This window comes from Oryx dammah, unplaced genomic scaffold, assembly GCF_014754425.2.
Source record: "Oryx dammah isolate SB20612 unplaced genomic scaffold, SCBI_Odam_1.1 HiC_scaffold_1, whole genome shotgun sequence".
Taxonomy (NCBI): domain Eukaryota; kingdom Metazoa; phylum Chordata; class Mammalia; order Artiodactyla; family Bovidae; genus Oryx; species Oryx dammah.
This window is the reverse complement of record NW_024070185.1, coordinates 11364784-11390022: the sequence shown is the minus strand read 5'-3', so window position 1 is coordinate 11390022 and position 25239 is coordinate 11364784. Positions and strand designations below refer to the sequence as shown.

Genomic DNA, 25239 nt, shown 5'->3' with positions numbered 1-25239 from the left:
CAGTTGCTCAGTTGTGTCTGAGTCGTTTTGACCTCATGGACTGCAACACGCCAGGCCTCCCTGTCCATCACCAATTCCCAGGGTTTACTCAAATTCATGTCCATGGAGTCGGTGATGCCATCCAACCGTCTCATCCTCTGCTGTCCCCTTCTCTTCCCTCCTTCGATCTTTCCCAGCATCAGGGTCTTTTCCAATGAGTCAGTTCTTTGCATCAGGTGGCCAAAGCACTGGAGTTTCAGCTTCAGCATAGTGGGTTAAGGAAAGGGAAGTATGGAAAACCTTTCACCATTCCATTCACTCATTCATTGATCCCAGTGTGTCTGATTGGCTGTGGGTGCAGTGGGTTCTGAAAGGAAGGATGGCAACAAGTTAAGGCTTATTCATTTTTCCCAAGCTCTCCCGGCCAACAAAGAATCAAGTGCTCTAATCCACTCACTTGTGCTTGACAGACATGATATAGTATCAGTACAAACTGCTGAAAACGAATAGAAGTTGAGTGATAAATGCTCAGTATGGTACAAGCCATAGGAAAACTAACTTGACCGTAGAACAAAGAGATCCATGATTTACCCACAGGTCTAACTTCTTCATTCAAGGCCATTCATTCCCTGCAGATTGAGGTCCTGAGCGCGAATGGACATTTCTGCAGCATCAAATGGGATCCTCTCAAAATTAAAGTCCTTCCACTTTGCATACAGTGTCTGAGCTCCAGTCACAACATCTTCCACCACAAAGCTTTCGATCTTTATAACTGGAATCTCGAATGTCTTGTACTTCACGTGAATTCCCCAGTCATGGAGGCAGTCCTTCCTGGCACAGAAGATCTTAGCTTTCTTCTCAAAATTCCCAAACTTCTTCGGTCTGGGATGTAAATTAGTCACGAAGCACTCCCTGAAAGCATCTCTAACCACAGTGAAATGGCATTCCTACAGATAAAGGGATTGAATAGCACCCAAAACAGAATGTTAGAACCAGAATGTAACTGTGATTTAAAAAATAAAGTTCCACAATAATCTGAGTGAGAAGGAGGCAGGCTCCCACTTCTTTTCCAGACGGAGTAGGGAGGAACTGTGAATTTGCCTCCAGACCAGAACAGAATCCATGCATCTGACTCCCAACCACACAGATGGAGGTGAGGGTGGGCGTGGAGGTACCAGTGAGTTGATGGGGGACACCTCATGCAGAGGAGGACTAAGACGTTTCCAGGCAACCTGGATCCTGAAAATAGACTGTCACTCACTGTTGTAGTTGCTAAGTCACACCTGGCCCTGCAACCCCATGGACTGTAGCTGGCTAGGCTCCTCTCTCTGGGATTCTCCAGGCAAGAATACTAGAGTGGGTTGCCATGCCCTTCTCCAGGGGATCTTCCCGACCCAGGGATTGAACCTGAGTCTCCTGCATTGGCAGGTGGACTCTTTACCACTGAGCCATCAGGGAAACCCCTGAAAATATTAACAGATACTCCATATTAATTCAGAGACAAAGGGGTATTTGCTGAAGATCTGGGAAGCCCAAGTTCACCAGTGGCCCTGACAGAAGAATCCCAAGGATACAGAGAACAACAAAGGGTCAATGTGTATTTGAAGAGTCTCAGGGACTAAACTGTCCACTGGCCCCACCCACAACATTAGAATAAACCAGAACAAAGTTCACAGTGCACGGAACAAATACAGATCCTACAAACCAGGCCCTCAGGAAAACAGTCTAAAAGGGCTATTTCAACAGAAAATCACCGAAATTGGAGCTGAAAGGACTTTTTACAGCTAAAGAAAAAGACTCAGAAAGGTATGGGAACTTGCTAGTATTAGCCCTAAATGTGTTTCTTGCTCCAGTGTTGGACTGACTAGAGACTTCTGCTTTCTGAAGACTAAACAACCCTAATGTAACAACTCATCATATGAACCAGCCTAGGCCCTCCACTGTCCCCAATCAGCAGCAACAGAGTTACGTCCAATTTTTGTCTTTGGAGATTTTTCTAATCCTTTATCTAAAAGTTTTAAGAAAAAAAATAGAAAGCTAAGCTGCAGATGTGTTTAAAATCAGGAGATTTTGCTTCCATTGTAAAAGTGATCCATATCCCCAAAAGAAAGTTTAGAAAACTTTCTTAAAATAGGTGTGGGAGGAAGGCTCAAGAGGGAGGGGACACGTGTACTTGTGGCTAATTCATGTTGTTATACAGCAGAAACTCAACAACACTGTATAACAATTGTACTCCAATTAAAAAAAATTTTTTTAAGAAAACATAAAATAGTAGACAGAGAAAAGAATCATGCTGTCTCACTGCAAAATGTTAGTATGTTTTAGTGTATTTCTGCTAGCCTTTTTTGGTACAAACGTAAGTGTTTTTACTGCTGGTGGTGATGGTGGTATTGTTGCTATTATTTCACACTGTTCTGATCATAGCATTTTTACTACTTTGTATCCTGGTTTTTTTCCACTTTGCCATTAATTTGTAAAAAGTTTTTCCTTATACTACATAAGCTTCCTAATAATTTTGTTTAAAAAATTTTATTTTGGAGTAACTGCAGATTTACAGAAAAGTTGGAAAGATTGTCCTGTGTACCCTTCACCTAGCTTCCTTAATAAGCACTTCCATCTTACATATCATAGCATATTTGTCAGAACTAAGAAATTAATATCGGTACATTACTATTTAAGAAGCTATAAATTTTACTACTTTTTCTAATAATACCTTTATCTGTTTTAGGATCCAATCCAGAATACCACATTGCATTTAGCATAATGATTATTTGTAATGGCTATACAATATTTAGTTAAGCAGCAACTTTTAAGGTATTCCTTTATTGTTGAACATTCAGGGTTTCTTTTAAATGTTTTAGCCTCTTAAAAATACGTGGACCTTGGCCAGGATAACAAAAGAAATAAGAGTATTCTTACTATAATTCTCTCACCGATAGATAAGCTTTAATGAGTGCTAAAAAATGACCCAGTGCTCTTTGTGAAAAACGTTGCTTACCTCCACCACTCTTATATCAGCTGTGTAACACGCAAAGGTTTTGCACTTTCCACAGAGCAGTTTTTTATTTTTCTTATCAACAACAGGTTTTACTTTTCCTTGATTATCCCTGATTAATTTTTCTTGAACCTGTATCTGGCGAATCTAAGTGCAAAAAAGCAAAAAAACCTTTAAATATGTACTCTGGGTATAATTAATACATACACACACACACCCATACATTATAATTTATTCCTATACAACTTCTATGAACATACAGTACCTGGTTTTGTTTATAAAAATCCCACAGATAATTTTGATTCTCCTAATACTTTGTTAGTCAGTGTTTAACTGTGGCCTCTCCAATTAGTCTTTCCATATCTTCATCAAAGATCCATAAAAGCATGAAAGATGTCCATAAAATAGTCATGTGAACCATGCTTTCTACATTAGTAGTTGGTAAAACTTTTAAAATCCTTCACAAATAGACATATGATATGCATTGACTGTTTCAGGAATAAAATACCCACTCCCAAGGTATAAACCTATTGAATAGAACAGCAAACAGAAGAGTCCCCCACCACCTAAAATCTTTTTTCTCTCTTCCCTTCCAAACCACAAAGAATATTGTTGAATTACATTAAAGTTAAATGTCTAGGATGACTACATTCTCCCTCAAAATTTAGGCCTTGGCTAAGTACAACTAAAAATGCTGAAACATTATATATAAAATAAACATAAGATTCTGAAGGACGAAGAGAAGAAGGCAGACCAGCTAGGAACCATGGGGCCCTAGAAACCACATGTGAGTGAGATCCCTTTGTCTTTTTTCTCCTTGTGTATATATCCCAGACATGGGGCCAAAGAAGCTGGCAACCAGAAATGCCTCTCGGCACACACAGAAAGTCTGAACAAAAGCCTGTCTCTCTAGCCAAAGGATGAAAACAGGGGCAACTAGCAAGAGAGAAAACTGTTAGACAATAGCTGTTCCACAGAGAGAAATCAACAACGACAAAAAAAAAAAAAAAAAGAAGAACCAAGAAACCCTGAATCTAGTGGGGAGGAACCTAGAATTCCACTTTGCAGGGCTGATACGAAGCATCTCAACACTCCCCCCTGGTGGTGTCAGAAAATGCCACACAGGGAGCCAGGATTTTCAGTCCTGCCACATGGTAGCCCCCTTGCCTGCAGAATCCATAGAGATCACGCTGGGGGCCAGAACGTCCATCCCCAAGCAGAAGTAACAAGGAGCCTCTCCTTGCTGACATCAACAGAAGCTGAGTAGGAAACCTCGACTTCTACCCTCAGCTGGCAGTTATGAAACAGGGTCACCTACCTCCCCTGCCAGAACAGTATCAGAAGCCGCCAGCTAACACGGAAGGTTAAGATCCCAAATTTCATCATCTGGTATGAAAACCTCTGGGTTTTGATTTAAAAATCACTCTTTATACCAAAGACCAGAAAGATCTCAAATTGAATGGGAAAAAAAAGACAACCAGTTGATGTTAACACTGAGATGACAGAGATTTGAGAATCGTCTGGCAAAACCTTTAAACTAGCTATAATAAAAATGCTTCCGTGGGTCGTCATAAACACTCCTGAAGCAAACAAACTTAGAGGCTCAACAAAGAAATGCAAGGTATAAAGAACAGAATGGAAAGTTTAGAACTAAAAGATACAATAACCAAAACAAAAAGGTTGGTGGATGGGCTCAATAGCAGAATGGGGAGGACAAAGGAAAGAATCCGTGAACTGGAAGACAGAACAACAGAAATGACCCAATCTAAACAACAGAGTAAATAGAAAAAAATTAACAAATGAGCAGAGCCTCTGGTAACTTTAGGACTACTTTAAAAAGATCTAACAGTTATGACAGGAGAGGGGAAAGAGCAGAGCTTAAAAAGTACTCAAAGAAACAATGACTAAACATTTCCCAAATTTTACATAACAGAACCCTACAGATATAAGATGCTGGACAAATCCAAACAGGACAAATGCAAAGAAACCACACCAAGACACATTATAATCCAACTTCTGGAAACTAAAGACACAGGAAAAAACTTCGGTGTGTATGTATAGTTTGCCCCTTACCTTCATTTATTTATCTATTTCTGGATTTACATGGTTTTTACATGGTAATTTCACCATTAAGAGATTTATCCTATGGGAAGTCCAGATCATTTGATTCATATTGTCTTTAAAAATTTTTTTTCAATTGAAGTGTAGTTGATTTACAATGTTATGCCAATCTCTGCTGTACAGCAAAGTGACTCAGCTACACACATATAGACACATTTTTTTCTAGTATGGTTTATCACAGGATATTGACTATGTTCCCTGTGCTATCCAGTGGGACCTTGTTGTTTATCCTATTGTTGTTTAAACTATTACATATAATAGTTTACATTTAATTCGCTGATCCCAAGCTTCCCTCCCCAGTCCACTCCTCCCTGGCAAACACAAGTCTGTTCTCTAAACACACAGGAAAAAAGTCTTGAGAGCAACCAGAAAAAAAAAAAAAAATGGCACCTTACCTACAAGGGAAAAACAATCTGAATGACACCAGATTTCTCACCAGAGAATGGGGACAGTAGACAGAAGTGGCACAATATTTTTCAAATGCTAAAAGAAAACCCTGTCAATCCAAATACCTATATTCGCAGCAATATATACTTCAGAAATAAAGAGGAAATCAAGACATTCTCAGGTGAAGCAAAACAAATTATTTTAAGAATTTGTGAACCCGCAGACGTTCCCTTCCCTAAAAGAAGAGCAAAAAGTTCTCTAAAGAGAAGAACATGACAGAAGAAGAAACCCTGAAACCTCAAACATAAAGGAAGAAAGAGCATGGTGACTACAGAGCAGAGCTGGCTGTGGAATTCTGCTCTGCCCCACTGGTCTGTGGGGCTGCCTCTGTTTTATCCAACGTTCCAGGTGGAACCAGACAGCTTAGGTGTAAGCCCTGTTCCTACCACCTAGCAGCCGTGTCATTCTGGGCAAGCGCCTCAAATATAAAATGGGAACAGTCATAGCATTTACTTCATAGGTTGTTGGGAGGTAACATGAGTTAATAATTGATCAGGACTGCCTGGCATAGCTTTAATGCTCCTTGTATTCGTCTTGGTCTGTTAGGCTAGTCTTTTGCCAAGAACCATGAAAATGTTAATGATGGTGATTTGTACTTCAATACTGGGTAGGGCAATATCTATTCATAAGTTATTTTTTCAGAAATGTCATCGCTATTTTCATTTATGTATTTTACAAAGCTAAAATATCATTTATATTTTGATTATGGGCTATGATAAATGTACAACTGAATTTGCAGTGAATGCACATCTTTAAAATATTCAGTCATTCAAGAAAATGGTGTTTCTTTTCTTTCTTTTTCAAAAGTTTTTTACTTGGCTGTGCCGGTACTTTGGAGAAGGCAATGGCACCCCACTCCAGTGCTCTTGCCTGGAAAATCCCATGGACGGAGGAGCCTGGTGGGCTGCAGTCCATGGGGTCACTAAGAGTCGGGCACGACTGAGCGACTTCACTTTCACTTTTCACTTTCATGCATTGGAGAAGGAGATGGCAACCCACTCCAGTGTTCTTGCCTGGAGAATCCCAGGGACCGGGGGAGCCTAGTAGGCTGCCGTCTCTGGGGTCGCACAGAGTCGGACACGACTGAAGCGACTTAGCAGCAGCAGCCGGTATTAGTTGCAGCATGTGGGATCTAGTTTCCTGACCAAGGATTGAACATGGGCTCCCTGCATTGGGAACTCAGAGCGTTAGCCATCAGGGTAGTCCCAGGGTTTCTTTTGTCTTAATTTACCTTCTATTACTCAGTAAAATTTTTTTAGTTGTGCTTGTGGTGTTGGAGAAGACTCTTGAGAGTCCCTTGGACTGCAAGGAGATCCAACCAGTCCATCCTAAAGGAGATGAGTCCTGGGTGTTCACTGGAAGGACTGATGTTGAAGCTGAAACTCCAATACTTTGGCCACTTCATGCAAAGAGCTGACTCATTTGAAAAGACCCTGATGCTGGGAAAGATTGAGGGCAGGAGGAAAAGGGGACAACAGAGGATGAGATGGCTGGATGGCATCACCGACACGATGGACATGAGTTTGGGTGAACTCCAGGAGTTGGTGATGGACAGGGAGGCCTGGCGTGCTGCGGTTCATGGGGTTGCAAAGAGTTGGACACGACTAAGCGACTGAACTGAACTGATTTATGCTTCAAACAGTTCTGGTTAGGCCAACAGATGCAGAGTTTTGACAGATGGACTCTGCCAGCTCTACCCCGACCTAGCTGGGTGATCTACTGACACTGAAAAGTTTCATGCTTCAGTTTCCCTCCTAGAGCGTGACTTCATGAGAGGCTCAACCACACGGATCACTGCGAGACCCGTTGATATAAATAAGCATTTGCAGGGCTTGGTGGAGAGCCCATGTTCTGCATGGATGAGTCAGTTATTGTTGTCACTGTGAGCAGAGATGTCCCAGCCCCGTATACCTTGTACTGGTTACTGATCACCCATTGAGAAGCCATGGATCTCTAAAGCACTTCAAATTCAAATAAAACTTGATTTATATTAAAAATTTAGGCCTGGAATATAAGCCAGGAAAGCAGTCAAAATACGATTTCCTCTCCCCCAATTCCGCACTCTACTCCATCCCACCTGTAATTCTCTTCATTGTTTTTGTAAGAATAAAGGAAGCGTAATGTGCCCGATTTCCAATTCACATCTTCACTGTTGTAACACTGGTGCCTGATGTGTGCATTTGCCTCATTATTTCCTCTGGGTAAATTTCTAGAAATGAAATTCCTGGGTTACATGATATACATTTCCCTATGAGGAATTTTAATTTCTCAGACATGGTTCTGATCATTACTTAAGACAGGCTCAGGGTGGGGGGAATGTGACGGGAAAAAGGTAAAAATATAAACTTGCCCTTTGGGCATCCAATTAAAAAAAATCACCTACATCTAGTGATGTTCAATCATATACTAAAATGCAATTAAATAGTTCAGTTCAGTTCAGTCACTCAGTCATGTCCGACTCTTTGCAACCCCATGGACTGCAGCATTCGAGGCTTCCCTCTCCATCACCAACTGCTGGAGCCTGCTCAAACTCATGTCCATCGCATCGGTGATGCCATCCAACCATCTCATCCTCTGTTGTCCCCTTCTCCTCCCGCCTTCAATCTTTCCCAGCAACAGGGTCTTTTCAAATGAGTCGGTTCTACGCATCAGGTGGCCAAAGTACTGGCGTTTCAGCTTCAGCATCAGTCCTGCCAATGAATATTCAGGGAAATTCTCCTTTAGAATGAATAGACTGGTTTGATCTCCTTGCAGTCCAAGGGACTCTCAAGAGTCTTCAACACCACAGTTCAAAAGCATCAATTCTTCAACACTCAGCTTTCTTCACAGTCCAACTCTCACATCCATACATGGCTACTGGAAAATCCACAGCCTTGACTAGATGAACCTCTGTTGGTAAAGTAATGTCTCAGTTTTTTAATATGCTGTCTAGGTTGGTCATAGCTTTTCTTCCAAGAAGCAAGCATCTTTTAATTTCATGGCTGCAGTCACCATCTGCAATGATTTTGGAGCCCCCAAAAATAAAGTCTTTCACTGTTTCCACTGTAATAATCTCAAATATTTTAAATGTCGCTAAAGACAATAAATATAAATCTTAAAATTAAAACTCTTACTTCTATACTGGAAACTAAGTAAAAGTGAGTAACTGGATAAAGAGGTTTAACCAAAGTCACAAGTTAAGTCTAGAGCACACGGTCTTCCCTTCACCCACCTGTGGTTGGGAAGCAGCCTAACTCCCCACACTGAAGTGGGAAAAGTGAAACTATGAATATCTGATTGTATGCAGTCATGGGCAGAGATCAGGTTGGAAATTCTGTAGTCAAAATGGACTTTCTTTTACCCTGAATCTTATTCTCTACTCCTAAGAAAGGAAAGTAGGCTTCTTCATTTTGATTTCAAATGACCCTCCACAACTAGAACTACGAAAAATATCCTTTATACTTTATTGCTCTAGAATGAAGTCCAATCAGATCCTGAGGCTTCCATCATGGAAATAAGTTTCTGGAGGAAACCGGGAAATAAGTTTCTGGACCGTCTACAGGTTCAGCTAGATGGCTGCAGAATAACCAGAGGCCCCAGAGGGCCACAGTGCTCTGGGGAAGTCAGCCACACAGAGGTAATGGACAAGGGAGCTGTGGGTGTGGAGAAGAGAGTGCACAAGCTCCCTTTCCCCCTGCTCAAGGACTGCCCTAATGCACTCTGAACTTCTTCCCTCACTTGTGCGAAGTTTTTTGATATAAAGGGCCCGGGTGCTCAGCTCCAATGTCCAATTCAGTTCAGTTGCTCAGTCATGTCTGACTCTGCGACCCCATGAGCTGCAGCACGCTGGGCCTCCCTGTCCAAAACCAACTCCCGGAGCCTACCCAAACTCATGTCCATTGAGTCAGTGATGCCATCCAACCATCTCATCCTCTGTCGTCCCCTTCTCCTCCTGCTCTCAATCTTTCCCAGCATCAGGGTCTTTTCAAATGAGTCAGCTCTTCGCATGAGGTGGCCAAGTATTGGAGTTTCAGCCTCAACATCAGATCTTCCAGTGAACACCCAGGACTCATCTCCTTTAGGATGGACTGGTTGGATCTCCTTGCAGTCCACGGGACTCTCAAGAGTCTTCTCCAACACCACAGTTCAAAAGCATCAATTCTTCGACCCTCAGCTTTCTTCACAGTCCAACTCTCACATCCATACATGATTACTGGAAAAACCATAGCCTTGACTAGCCAGACCTTTGTTGGCAAAGTAATGTCTCTGCTTTTGAATATGCTCTCTAGGCTGGTCATAACTTTCCTTTCAAGGAGTAAGCGTCTTTTAATTTCATGGCTGCAGTCACCATCTGCAGTGATTTGGGAGCCCAAAAAAATAAAGTCAGCCACTGTTTCCACTGTTTCCCCATCTATTTGCCATGAAGTGATGGGACCAGATGCCATGATCTTCGTTTTCTGGATGTTGAGCTTTAAGCCAACTTTTTCACTCTCCTCCTTCACTTTCATCAAGAGGCTCTTTAGTTTTTCTTCACTTTCTGCCATAAGGGTGATGTCATCTGCATACCTGAGGTTATTGATATTTCTCCCAGCAATCTTGATTCCAGCTTGTGCTTCTTCCAGCCCAGTGTTTCTCATGATGTACTCTGCATATAAGTTAAATAAGCAGGGTGACAATATACAGCCTTGACGTACTCCTTTTCCTATTTGGAACCAGTCTGTTGTTCCATGTCCAGTTCTAACTGTTGCTTCCTGACCTGCATATAGGTTTCTGAAGAGGCAGGTAAGGTGGTCTGGTATCCCCATCTCTTGAAGAATTTTCCAGTGTCCTGTGATCCACACAGTCGAAGGCTCTGGCATAGCCAAGAAAGCAGAAATAGATGTTTCTCTCGCTTTTTCGATGATCCAGTGGATGTCGGCAATTTGATCTTCGGCTCCTCTGCCTTTTCTAAAACCAGCTTGAACATCTGGAAGTTCATGGTTCATGTGTTGCTGAAGCCTGGCTTGGAGAATTTTGAGCATTACTTTACTAGCGAGTGAGATGAGTGCAATTGTGTGGTAGTTTAAGCATTCTTTGGCATTGCCTTTCTTAGGGATTAGAATGAAAACTGACCTTTTCCTTCTGTGGCCACTGCTGAGTGTTCCAAATTTGCTGACATATTGAGTGCAGCACTTTCGCAGCATCATCTTTTAGGATTTGAAACAGCTCAACTTGAATTCCATCACCTCCACTAGCTTTGTTCATAGTGATGCTTCCTAAGGCCCACTTGACTTCTCATTACAGGATGTCTGGCTCTAGGTGAGTGATCACACCATCGTAATTAACTGGGTCGTGAAGATCTTTTTTGTACAGTTCTTCTGTGTATTCTTGCCACCTCTTCTTAATATCTTCTGCTTCTGTTAGGCCCATACCATTTCTGTCCTTTATTGAGCCCATCTTTGCATGAAATGTTCCTTTGGTATCTTTAGTTTTCTTGATAAGATCTCTAGTCTTTCCTTTTTCAAAACACCACAGACAGGGGGCTCACCCCGAGAACCATAAATCCTTTGACTTTTAAGAGAATAAGGTTTCCCCTACCTTGGTATACTTCTCCTAAGCCTCTTCCCTTGACAGCAAAGCCTGCCTCTTTCAACATGACAGTGTGCGCTAGTCACCAGAACAGGACAGGGACGAGACCAAGACTCTCCGCTCCCAACCGCCACAGAATTACCAGCTAGCAGAGACTCTTGGCCACCCTGCAGCTGGGTCCTTGCTCACTCTTTACTATCTCTGCCCATTTTCAATCAATGCATGTTAGAGGAATCCCCCAGTGTGACTTAAATAGCCTAATTCAACAGATATTTAACAACAGTCCTTTTTCTCCTCACTGCACTCTATGACCTGATGCGTTGGCTACAAAAGAAGGTATGGCTGAGTACCTTTGCTGTTCACCTGAAACTACCACAATATTGTTAATCAGCTATACCTCAATACAAAACAGAAATTTTGAAAAAAAAGTCAAAAAACAGAAAAGTAAATTTTAATTTAAAATATAATTTTTAAAAGTAAAAAAAAAAAAATTGAACTCTAGGGCTTCTCTGTCGGCTCAGTGTTAAACAATCCATCTGCTAATGCAGGAGACATGGGTTCAATCCCCAGTCCAGGAAGATCCCACATGCTGTGGAGCAACTAAACCCGTGTGCCACAACTACTGAGCCTGTGCTCCAGAGCCTGAGAACCATGGCTACTGAAGCCTTCACTTCCTAAGCCCATGCTCCACAATAAGAGCAGCCACAGCAATGAGAAGCCCACTTGCCTCAACTAGAGAGTAGCCCCACTCACTGCAGCTAGAGAAGTCCTGGTAGCAACAAAAATAGCACAACCAAAAATAATATAAATAAAATTATTTTTTTTAAAAGAATGTCTATATGTTTGTTCCAGCCTCTGTCTTCCTCAACAGGCTTTTACTCTATTGCTTTTGCCACACGTGAGTGTAAGCACACCATTACCTAGTGGAGGAGATAAAAAAAATTATGCCAAAGCTAAAAAGGGTTTAAAGCCTTTAATCAGCATCATCCCTATATTCTACAAAATGGAAAAGTGGCTCAGTGAAAAAACCCTATCGTAAGTAAAATTAAGGGGGGAAATTAAGAGGAACTAAAGAATTTCCCTGCAATTCTTCTCAGTGAAAATGTAGACGAGGTACTTTCAAATATCTTGTTCTCCTAACTTTAGGAAGAAATGTTTTTTAAAATGAGTCAACACTGACATAACGTTGTAATTTTTTCCTACAGTAAGCATTAGTTTGCTTTCGATATTTCATTCCTTCTCAATACTTGTTTGAGCATACAGATTATGACTTTTCAAAATTATGAACCCTATGGAATTAGTCTACTGAATTTTAAGACTCATCTTCATGAAGTTAAAATAGGCCTCTCACCCTTGTCCTGTAACAACTCCCATTTTAGCACTTAACCCAGGCACTGTAGGAAGCAATGCATACATCTCACTGTATCTCCAAAACTACCCTGTGAGTTCTACATATAAGAATGATAATTTCAAAGAGGAACTATCTGAAGTTACACATTTTGTAAGTGGCAGAGTTGAGATTGGAACCACTGTCTAATGTTAAAGTTCTTCCCCAGGCCTGCAGAGTCCAGTGTTTCCAAATTCTGAGATGAAGTCTCTGCAAACAGTCTGGAGAAAGTATGGGTGTCTGTGTGTGGGGGTATCTGTGTGTGCGTGTGTCTCTTTCCCTAATCTGCTTCCATGCTGTGTCATAAAGAAAATTAAAGTCAAACTAAGGTCACCAGTGAGAGGCTGGACAGAGCCAACATGCTCCATCAAGGTCCACTCTCTCATCCATATGTGTAAACGGGCCTTCCAATACTGGGCATAGCTCCAGGCACAGTGTGCCAGGACCCTCTCCCTGAGGACTCCAGATGTTAGAGAGAGGTGTGAAGAAAAGACTAAGAAGAGCTGTGTCTTGCAGTTAGGGTGTTGTCCTCAAAATGAACTGTCCGTGTAGGAGCTATTCTAGCTGTTTCCCTTTTAGATCTAAAAGCATAGCTTCAAGCATTAGCACTAATAAAATGTATTTTAGCTTATTGAGAAGTAAAGCAGAATGAACCTGTTATTCACTGTGGGGTGAATTCCTGGCAGTCCAGTGGTTCAGAACCCACCTTCCAAAGCCAGGGACGAGAGTTTGATCCCTGGTTGAGAAACGAAGATCCCACATACTGTGGGGCAACTAAGTCTGCCACAACTTCTTTTTTTTTTTTTTTTAATTTTTTTAATTTATTTATTTAAATTTTTACTTTACAATTCTGTATTGGTTTTGGCATAGATTGACATGAATCCACCACAGGTGTACATGCGTTCCCAAACATGAACCCCCCTCCCACCCCCCTCCCCACAACATCTCTCTGGGTCATCCCCGTGCGTCAGCCCCAAGCATGTCATATCCTGCATCAGACATAGACTGGCATTTCGATTCTTACATGATATTATACATGTTTCAATGCCATTCTCCCAAATCATCACACCCTCTCCCTCTCCCTCTCCCTCTGAGTCCAAAAGTCCGCTATACACATCTGTGTCTTTTTTGCTGTCCTGCATACAGGGTCATCATTGCCATCTTCCTAAATTCCATATATATGTGTTAGTATACTGTATTGGTGTTTTTCTTTCTGGCTCACTTCACTCTGTATAATCGGCTCTAGTTTCATGCCACAATTTCTAAGCCTGTGTGCCACAGCTAGAGAGAAGCCTGCACTTTGCAACGAAGATCCTACGTGTTGCTACTAAACCCAATGCAGACAAATAAACAAATACTTAAAAAAATAAAAATATAACCTAAGAAACACTCAGAGCAAAATGATAACAGGTACCAACCATGTTCATGGTCCCTGTTCATGGCTTACAGTTAGATTCTGAAGGAGTAACACGGATGCAAAGACTTACCTTTTCCTTAAATACTGCTTCATTCCATCTCTGCAGGCTTGAAATGGAGTCATTCATCATTTTTTCTTTGCAGATGTTCAGTTTTTCTTTTTCAATTACATCAGCATTACTAGTCAGAAGGAAGCACTTGCTCCCTCTTGCTCTTCCTCTGCCTGTTAGAAAAGAAACATTTTACTTGGTGTCTTTGATGTAAAACTATGACAAATCTGAGAATGTGAAAGAAGCAGGGCTATTCCTAAAATTCAACTTTCGTTCACTGAATCCCACTTTCTGGAAAAGCGAGTTGGTAGGGTGTGGAGTCAAACGCAGGTGTGCAGCTGCACATTAAACATTCAGACAAACAAGGAGCCCTCTTTAGGCTGGTTGCTCAGGGTCTCCCTGGTGCAGTGTGATGGGACAGACACATTATTAGAGACATTGCTTAAAGACAACCCAGCAGGCACCTCCAGGATGACACTGTGACAGCCCCAAAGATGAATGATAAACAGATGGGGAAATGGGGAAATAAGATATGTTCACAGGACTTCACTGGTGATCCAGTGGATGGGACTCTACCTGCCAATGCAGGGGAAACAGGTTTAAGTCCTGGTCCAGGAAGATACCACATGCCATGGGGCAACTAAGCTTCTGCACCACAACTACGAGCCCACGTGCTCTGAAGTCTGCACACCCTAGAGCCTGTGCTCGGCAATAAGACAAGCCACTATAACGAGAAGCCCGCATACCACAACTGGAGAAAAGCTCGAGCAAAAAGCAGAGAAAACCCAGCATAGCCAAAAATAAACAAACAAAACTTTAAAAAAAAGAGACGTGTTCACAACCACCAGAATATAGGTGGAAAGTGAGAAGTATAAGAAAGAGGTATAAGAGGTATAAGAAAGATGGATAAAAGGGCCATGGGCATTCAAATTAGAGATGATTGCCAGCTGGGAGACTGAGGAACCAGTGATGTGGAAGCAGGGGAAGAGAAACAAAGATCAGCAGCAGCAATACATGAGCAAGTCCTTCAAAAAGGAAAACAGATGAAGCCAGGTAGGCGGAAGTGGATAATGCACAAAGTGGAAGCATGGGAAATAAGGTTGGAAAGATAAGAGGGTGCCGGATTTTGAAAATGCTTTAACATCAAGAACATTTGGGAACCATAGGAGTTTCTATACAGGGAGGTGACGTGCTCAGAGCTTTTTTTCAGGAAAAATAATGTGGCAGCTGTAGTTATGGAAATTAAGAAAAAATAAGAAAGACTAGTTAGGAGGCTGCCTAGTTCCAGTGGGAGAACTCCTTGCATGTCCTTTCTGACACACAGGGGACCCACCAGCACCTAAGCACAACCATGAAAGGTTTACATGTGACTGCCAAAGCCTCAAAGCTGGAATTTTCCTTCCATCAACATGTCAGCCAATATTAACCAAGTAAGCAGTATTCATTGTGAACAAGAACAAAAACAAACAAAATTGTGGACAAAACTGTAGCCACCCCATCCTGACCAAGTAGGTCACCATAAGGGCCAGTGATAGAAGGGTCCACTGTGCCGCCAGTCACAGTAAAGGAGAAGGGCTGGAATGACGGGCACATTCACAAGTCAGACAAAATGGTAGCCTTTGAGCCCTGGCGTCAAAGCTCTTCTTACCTCTGGTTTGGATCATCTTGATGACATTGCCCACATACTCGTAGAGGATGACCAGATTGCACTGAGCAATGTCAATGCCTTCATCAGCAACCGAGGTAGCAATTAGAATCTTGCTGTCTCTGTTGGTTCTGAATGCATCCAATGCACACTTCTGTGCTGGGAGGGTCATTCCTGTGGCAGAGGGCATTACATAACTCAAAAGAGGGAACTTTACCCTTGAAAAAAATAGCTGTTAATTATGGAAAGCTTACAACATGCCAAGTACTGTGATAAGTGCTTTACATTCATGATCTCACAACAACCCTCGGGGAAGGACCTATCCCTGTCCTTGCTCTAGAGTAGATAAGGTGGGGGTCTAACATCTTGGACTCTATCACAAGTCTGCCTGACCTCAAATTCCAGCTGCAGCACCTATTAGCTATGTGGTTTCAGTCACGATATCTCAAAACAAATATTAAATTTTTTGAAAAAATACCAACAGCTGGACAAATATCATAGGATACCACTTATGTGTAGAGTCTTAAGAAAAGGGTACAAATGCATGTATTTACAAAACAGAAGTAGAGTCATGGATGTAGAAAACAAATATGGTTACCAGAGGGGAAGAGGGGAAGGGATAAACAGAGATTGGGACTGACATATACACACTACTATATACAAAACAGATAACTAATAAGAACCTGTAATGGCCTATATAGGAAAAGAATCTAAAAAAAGAGTGGCTATATGTATATGTGTAACTGATTCACTTAGCTGTGTACCTGAAACTAATGCAACTACTTCCAATAAATCAACTATTTCCAATAAAAATTAAAAAATATATATATCAATAGCTAACTGTAACATCTTTGTGCACATACAGGAGTTCTCAGCTAACAAGACCTTTTCACATCTACTTACTCACTGGAACTTCACAAGGCCCTTTTTAGGTTGATACGGCAAATGTTATGATTCCCCCTTATTACAGGTGAAGACCTGGATGTTTTGGAGGGATGGTAAACTGACAGCTTACTAGCAAAACCAGGCTTGGGATTTAAGTTAAGGACCCTACCACTGTGCAGTTTCCAGCCACTGATAACACTGAGAAGAGCAGGAACTTAAGTGGTCTCCACCTCAGAGTTAACAGAATTTATAAAAGTTCCAACTCTGTCCCAGTATACTGGCAGCAAAATCTTGAGATATATTTTGCTGAGGCCAAAACAATTTCTTTTCACCATGATCTACTGAACAATGAACGTGCCCAAGACAGACACCACACTTCACTAATTTCTGAACTTAACTATTTGTTCATCAAACATTTATTCTGCAATTATAAGGATAGAATGGTTAAAAGGTTCATTTTTACCTAAAGGGAGCTTCTAGTTTGTGGAAGAAGGCTATATATGGGAAACTATAATTCAACGTAATGACAATGAATGGAGCCAGAACTGTGTGCTGTGGGATGTGGGCGAGGGAGACTCCGCCCTAGTGGTCTAGACTTAGGAGGAGGGGGAGGCTGCCCGGCAGAAGCACAGTTACTGGCACAGAGTGAGTTCTCAATGAATGTGGGGGGATGGTGGATGGATAGATGAATGAATGAATAGACGGACGAATGGAGGGATGGACAAACAAATATCTTCTGGGTGCTTATGTATGGATGAATAACAAAGCTTGAAAATCAAGTTGGACTCATGCTGGAGTCATACGGCAGAAGCCTCTGAATTCCAACCACAAGGTAGTGTTGGACATCATTTGGTAAGCCAACTATTCAAAATCTGACTTTGCTTTTTAGATTAATGAAGCTTAAATTTTGCATAAAGGGAAACTTCAAGGGTGATGACCGAGGACTGAGAGCAGGACTGTTTTTTATAAACAGCTTAAATAAGAGAAACAGTGAGGACCTGTCATTGCTTGTCACTGAGGTGTGAGGAGCAAGGCTGTGAGAATGTCAGCATGAGGCCTGGCCACCTAGGATCAAAGGTAGCCTTTCATCCTTTAACCCTCTCTACCTAGATTTTAGGATTATCTCTGGGACTTTTTTTAATTATAAAATACATAATGCATATAAGTTTTTTACACTTTAAAGAATAACAATAAAATAGAGAGCATTTCTATTTCCAGTTAATCTACTGGTTGAAAATTTGAGCAAGAGAGTAATATACTCAAACAATATTAAAAACAAAACAAAACTTCGGTTTTGTCTGCAGGACATATGGGAAGAGGAAAGTCTACAAGTTTCTGACATTTGAGAATGGTGATGGCATTTCAATGTGTCCACTGAGCTAGGCTGAACTGCAGTCCCCAGATACTCACCTAGGTGTTTCTGTGAAGGGAATTTGCAGGTATAATTAAACTTCTTAAATCAGTTGCTACGGTTACTCAATAGGGACTTCATTTTAGGCAGGCCTGACCTAAACAAGGCAGCCCTTGAAAAGAGGACTGAGGTGATCCACCTGTGGGGTTCCACCTGGTCCTGATCTGCCCTGTGGACTCAGACTGGCTTTGCCAGTCCAGGTGTGTATGTCAATTCCTTGTACTAAATCCCTGTGTGCCTGTCTGTATACAATATACATGTGTCGCTATATATTATATATGAATGTATATATGTATGTATTTATAATCTCCTACTCGTTTAGCTTCTCTGGTTGAACCCTGACTGATACAAGCACTAAGAAAGAATTAAAATAGATCATATATGTTCTTCTATATATATTAGATCTAAGGCACTATATATAAATACCCATTGTCTGATTTGTTCTGCCACGTCCAGTCAATATGCAAGGTTTTAGAAAGCTGAGTTTAGGATTTTCTTCAATCCACTTCTTTAAGGCCTGAAAATACAAAGCAATGGTCACTATTTGTATACTATCTGTATTAATTCAATATTGAATATATGCCACCTGATTTGGAAAGCTGACTCACTGGAAAAGATCTTGATGCTGGGAAAGAATGAAGGCAAAAAGAGGGAACAGCAGAGGATGGGATGGTTAGATAGCACCACTGACTCAATGGACATGGAATTTGAGCAAACTCCGGGAGATAGCGGAGGACAGGGGAACTCGGCATGTGGCAGTCCGTGGGAGTGACTGGGAGTCTTTGTGAGTCGGTAGTCCAACTCACAAAGAGTTGGACATGACTTAGTGACTAAACAACAATGCAGTAGGAAAAAAGCTTAAAGCAAACGGTAATGGAAAAGAATTTAAAAAGAATGTGTATGTATGTATAACCGAATCACTTTGCTGTAGAGCAGAAATAAATACAATGCCATAACTCTACTTCAATGTTTAAAAAGTACACAGACAAGTATGCTGAAGTAGTTTTCAGACTAACAGACCTGAGGAGTCAAAAGCTTCTTGTGATTGAATTCTATGCAATAAATAACTATAATGGTGTCTATCTTTGTAATCCGATATAATTCAATTTCTAAGACATTTTTTTCAGTGAAAAAGGCAAGGTTCAGAATAGTGGGTAGGTAGAACATAAGTGAATTTAGAAAGATCTCAGGACACAAGATCAATATACAGACATTAGTTGTATTTCTAAATATCAACAACAAACAGAAGTATCATTTATAATAGCATTAATACTTAGGTATAAGTTTAACAAAATATGTGCAGAATCTGTATGCTGAAAATGACAAAACACTGATAATAGAAACCGAAGATGTGGCAGGCGGCCTCTGAGGTAGCTGTGAGTGATCTCCACCCCTTGGAATTCAGATCCTGTTTAATCCCTTCCCCTCAAGTGTGAACTGAACTTACTGACTTGCTTCTAATGAATAAAATAAGGCAGACCTGAGGGGAATCACTTCCAAGTTGAAGCTATACCATGACTGTGACCTTGATATTAGGTGGCCTCTCAACCTCTCTTGGATCACTTTCTCTAGGGGAGGCCAGCACCTCTTTGTGAGGCTGGCCTATAGAGAGGCCCCCATGAATGGGCTAAGCACGTGTGTGCACACTTAGTCACTAAATCATGTCCAACTCTCTTTGGGACCACTATAGACTGTCGCCCTCCAGGCTCCTGTCAATGGGATTTCCCAGGCAAGAATACTAAAGTGGGTTGCCATTTCCTTCTCCAAGGGATCTTCCTGACCCAGGGATCAAACCCGTGTCTTCTGTGTCTCCTGCATTGCAGGCAGATTCTTTACCCACTGAGCAATCGGGGAAGCCCCCATGAATGAGCTAAGCACATCTTCTGCCAAAAACCACACAAGCGGGATTGATCCTCCCAGCCTTGAGATGGCTGTAGCCGTGGCCAACAACTTGACTGGAGCCTCATGAGACATCCTGAGATGGAAACACCCAGTTAGTTGTTTCCAGATTACTGACCCATATGCATTATAGATGTCTGTTGTTTCCAGCTACTTAATTGTGCGATAAATTGTTATCAGCAATAGGTAACTAATACAGAAGCCCTATATAAATAAAAAAGATACATTGTTATGATATCATTTCTCCCCAGTTTTATCTATAGGTTCAGTGCAATCCCAAATGAAATTTCAATAGATTTTCTCATAGATGTGGATGAGTTTATTCTAAAATAAAAATGGAAAGGTAAAGAAAGATAGCTAAGACAATGTTGAAAAAAATTAAAAAGTTGGAAGACTCACACTACCTGATTTCAAGACTTAATTACTATAAAGCTACAGTAATCAAGACTGCATAGGATGGGTGAAAGGATAAATGTACAAATGAATGGAACAGAAAACAGAATCCAGAAATAGACCAACATGAATAGAGTCAACTGATCTTTTTAAGTTACAAATGCAATTCAATGGAGAAAGGATAGTCTTTTCATCATATATGCTGAAATAACTGGATACCCACATGCTAAGAGAAAAAAAATCTCAATCCATACTTCAAAATGAATTGTAGACTTAAATATAAAATCTAAATCTATAAAACTTCTAGAAGATAACATGGGAAAAAAATCTATGCTCTTGGATAGGCAAAGGTTGCTTAGACACAAAATCAAAAGCACAATCCACAAAAAGAAAAAAAAAAAAGATTAAATGAACCTGTCAAAGGTTAAAACTTTCAGTAAGAGATATGGTTAAGAGAATGAAAAGATCTTGAAGAAAATGCGTGCAAATCACAATTCTGATAGAGGATATTTTTGTCAGAAAAAAAGAACTCTCAAAAAACTAACAACAGTAACTTAAAAACTCAACAATAATAAATAACCCAGTTAAACCCCATTTTAAAATAGGCAAAAGATGTAAACAGATACTTCACCAAAGGAGATACATGAATGGCTAATGAGCATATGAAAAAAATGATAAATCATATTAGTCATTAGTGAAATACAAATTAAAACCTTAGTGAGGTACCACTAGGTGCCCACAGACACAGCTAAAAATTTTTTAATTGATGGAAAGAATAAAAAAAAAAAAAAGAAAGAAAGAATAAAAATTTGTGAAATGCTTGCTGTGAGGGTATCAAGGCATTATAAACCAGAGTGACTGAGACAGTGAGGTATTAGTGTAAGGATAAACAAACAGAAAATCAGAATAGAATAAAGAGCCCAGAAACAGACCCACACAGACCCTATATAGGGATGCTTAATTGCAAAGAAGTAAAGAACGGACAATCTTTTAATTAAAATGGTACTGGGCCAACTTGTTATCCACAAGGAGGAAGAAGCTTACATCCACTAGTGCTCGGGTTTTCACAAAGAGGATGGTTCTGGTCTCTGGGTTTAAGTGGTATTCCTCTTGCAAGATGAAGCAGAGATCTTTGAGTTTAGGGTTTTCATTGCTGGGATCCATGGAAATACCTTCTAGTTCCACCAGCTTTTCTGCAAAAAGAGGAATATTTTACAAAAGGTTCATGTGCGTGTGCTAAGTCACTTCAGTCACATCCAACTCTTTGCTATACTATGGACTATAGCCTGCCAGCCTCCTCTGTCCACGATATTCTCCAGGCAAGAATACTGGAGTGGGTTGCCATGCCCTCCTCCAGAGGATCCACCTGACCCAGAGGTCAAACCCACATGTCTTGCATCTCCTGCACTGGCAGGCAGGTTCTTTACCACTAGTGCCACCTGGGAGCCCACAAAAAGTTTATAAATTCTAGTAATTTAGAACACACTGCAACCTTTAGCTAAGGTTCAAACATTTCATCTCTCAATCTCTGACCAGAGTTTTATGATAAATAACCACCAATGCAATGCATACACTGAATACACTAATTAATATATAAATTTCCCCTCCCCCCAGAAAGCTAGTTGTTCAGTATTTAGCATATCTATAGTTAATACTTTGGTATAGACCCAAAAAATTATTATTTGGGAAAAGGCATTTGAGAGAGGAAGAAGAAAGACTTACTTTTCACTTAATATTTTCCTATATTTTTTTTAATATGAACACAGTGGCATCAAGAGCCATATCGGTTTTCTTCTTTATATAGAAGTACATAATTACAATCTTGTTCGGTCGCCAAGTCGTGTCCAACTCTTTGCACCCCGTGAACTGCAGCATGCCAGGCTTCCCTGTCCTTCACTATCTCGCAGAGTTAGCTCAAATTACAGTCTTAATATCATTAAAACTTTTTTTATATTTTTTAAATTTTTATAAAATTACTAAAAGTTAAACCAAAAAAATGTTCCTATCAATTGACTATTTCTATGAGATGTATCTTTTGCAAATCCTATTTTTTCCTTCTTCGAAACAGGAAATAGTGTAAGCAGCAGATTCTTTCCCTAAGTGCAGATTTCCCTGAAGTCTCACAGTCCTGCCATGTATCCTATCTCCTTAAGCCCAGGACAAGTCACCAGGTGTTGCTAAGTGTGACGCCATATGTGTACACTGCCCCTGGAGTCTCCAGGCTCCACTGGCTTCCTCCCCCTGGAAACACCACCCACCTTCAAATCTCTGAGTGAGATCTTGCTCAATTGCATCAAATCCTGCTGCCCGGACATTTCTGAAGAAGTCTTTCAAGTAATTCAGAGCATCTTTCATCCGTGCATCCTCACTGATAATGAGGGCATCATTGTATTTCTGTTGAAAATGGAAAGTTTCAGTATGTTTCTAATGTCTTAATACAACTGCTGTACTTAAGTTCATTTCACCGTACTTAACACAGAATTAATTTTAATAATAAACTTGTCTCAAGTCTATTCTAACTTAGTTTTTAAAGATGAATCATCTCTAACAGTACTGCAATAAAACCTTAGAACCATACTGTAAAAAAAAAAAAAAAAACAAGAAAACACCTCAATTAGCTAGAATTAGTCATTAATTCGGATCATTTTGGATCCTAGAATCCTTGGAAGAGAAAGAAAATTACATGAAAAACAAATGTCAAAGATTAAATCACAAAAATGAAAGTAAAGCAACTTCCACATCAACCTGCTTCATAATTTGGACATTCAACTTAACCTCTTTGTACATCCAAAACCATCACTGAATTGCACCTGTTCAGAATAATGGTGCTGACCCCTTACACCAGATATTCAGTTAAGTCCATTAAAATTCTACAAATTCATATGGATTGAATGTATTTGAAAATATTTTCAATGGCACAATAAGCAGAGGTGATGGTGGTAACTCTTGCTTAAGTTCTTGGTTAACCAGCAAACAACTACAGACTCTGGACTTCTTAGCACGTGGTTTGACTAAAGGTAGGAAAACATGCTTCAAGCTATGGCAACACAACCCACCTACTGAACTTTAAAGACTTTAAAGATGGCTGTCCCTGGTCATGTATCTTCAGTAATATTCCCCACCCCCAAGGTCAAATATGGGGATACTGAGATACAGCACAGACCCACGGCCTTTGTTTCTGTCCCTCGGCCTCTAGGGCCAGGTTTCAGAGAGCAAAGACAGATGTTGAATAGGATAGCTTTTGGCATTTGCTTCATAAGAACCACCAGGAAAGTTCCTAAATGATCCTCTCTCAGCTGCCACAGCACAGCTCCCAGTAGATGTTCCGATGGAAATATCCTTTTCCAAAGAAGCCACATACCCGCAAATGTGACGTGTACAAAAACAGGGCTTTACAAATCCTGCTTTCTTCATCTTTGTCTGGCATCTGAAACACCATGCATGCTTTCTGAACTGCGATAATCCACTGTTCATATTTCTGTGTCCCAAAATTCCTATTTTGAATTCGAGATAAGTTTTCTGAAAAAAAAAAAAAACCTGTTTTCCATTGTGTCATCTGGCTAGTCACTTAAGGTTCTAAGCATGTCTCGCTTTCTAATTTTGATTCCTTACTCTTTATACACAGAGTATTTCTCTTGAGACAGTTTTCAGCAGTGTGTCTACATACAAACACAATTGCTTACTGAATACCGACTACGTACCAAGAATCAACATGTCTTGTATTTATAATTTCATTTCACAACGCCAGGACGTAGATACACTTTATAGATGAGGAAATGGAAGCTCAGAGAAGTGAAATCATCACGCCAAGTCACACAGCTAGTATATAGAGGGAGCTGCTGCTGCTGCTGCTGCTGCTGCTAAGTCGCTTCAGTCGTGTCAACTCTGCGTGACCCCATAGACAGCAGCCCACCAGGCTCCCCCGTCCCTGGGATTCTCCAGGCAAGAACACTGAAGTGGGCTGCCATTTCCTTCTCCAGTGCATGAAAGTGAAAAGTGAAAGTGAAGTCGCTCAGTCATGTCTGACTCTTAGCGACCTCATGGACTGCAGCCCACCAGGCTCCTCCGTCCATGGGATTTTTCAGGCAAGAGTGCTGGAGTGGGGTGCCATTGCCTTCTCTGATAGAGGGAGCACAGGAATTAAAACCCAGATGTGTCCCATACCCAAGCTCTACCGGTTCTCTGAGCTGACAACCAAACAGCCCAGAGGCCAAACAACGGCCATGGAATAAAACCTAACTGCCCCCCTGCCTTTTTTTTTGCCTGTGCTGGGTCTCTGCTGCAGCACATAGGGGCTTTTCTAGTGGCTGCATGGGGTCTTCTCTAGCTGGGGTACATGGGGTTAGCTGCCCCATGGCATATGGGATTTTAGCTCCCAGACCAGGGTTTGAATCTTCGTCCCTTGCATTAGAAGGGAGATTCTTAACCACTGGACCACCAGGGAAATCCCCTCACCCATTCATCTTTAATCAGAGGAACAAAGGCAGTTACCCAGACAAGTAGCAGTAACCCCATCTAAAAACAAGGGGACTATCAATAAACTAGAGCAATCAACAGGTATTTACTGAACTTAGGTAGGTGCAAAAATGAGCTAGGCCATCTGGCAAAAAGCAGCTGACAGTATCTCAACAGGTGAAGAGATGGCGGGAGGGTGTAAGAGACGAGAAGAATAAGAAGGCAGAAAGCCATGTCTCCCCACCCTTCTCCACCTCCACAACCCTGACCATGTCCTAAGGCTTCTGGATAATACCATGATCTCCTCCTACCTCATCTCCTTACCTCCTTCCTCCTTCCCTCCAGTCCAGTCTGCATTCAACAACTGGAGGGAATTTCCAAAATTGCAGATGAGAGACAATGGTAATCCAGTGATTAAAAGCCTTTCGGGAGGGGCTCCCCTGGCAGTCCAGGGGCTAAGACTTCACCTTTCAAAGCAGAGGGCGCAGGTTTAACTCCTGATCAGAGAACCAGGGTCCCCAGTGATGTAACAAAAGTCCTGCGTGTTACAACTAAGACTCCGTGCAGCCAAATAAATAAAGACATGTATTTTTTTTAAGTCTTGAGGGA

At 41.1% G+C, this 25239-nt stretch overlaps 1 protein-coding gene across 1 annotated transcript in view; it reads right to left on the bottom strand.

Annotated features, from left to right (window-relative positions):
• Positions 1 to 363: 363 nt before the first annotated feature.
• Positions 364 to 25239, bottom strand: part of DDX58 (DExD/H-box helicase 58) — a 46802-nt gene continuing 21926 nt past the window's right edge. Inside the window, exons 11-18 of the mRNA XM_040237173.1 lie at positions 23537 to 23694; positions 22434 to 22569; positions 21220 to 21368; positions 18310 to 18400; positions 15591 to 15761; positions 13964 to 14115; positions 2978 to 3121; positions 364 to 926 (exon numbers count right to left, since the gene is read on the bottom strand). Of these exons, the coding sequence (XP_040093107.1) occupies positions 588 to 926; positions 2978 to 3121; positions 13964 to 14115; positions 15591 to 15761; positions 18310 to 18400; positions 21220 to 21368; positions 22434 to 22569; positions 23537 to 23694 (1340 nt within the window). The 3' untranslated portion in view covers positions 364 to 587. The remainder of the gene's footprint in view (positions 927 to 2977; positions 3122 to 13963; positions 14116 to 15590; positions 15762 to 18309; positions 18401 to 21219; positions 21369 to 22433; positions 22570 to 23536; positions 23695 to 25239) is intronic.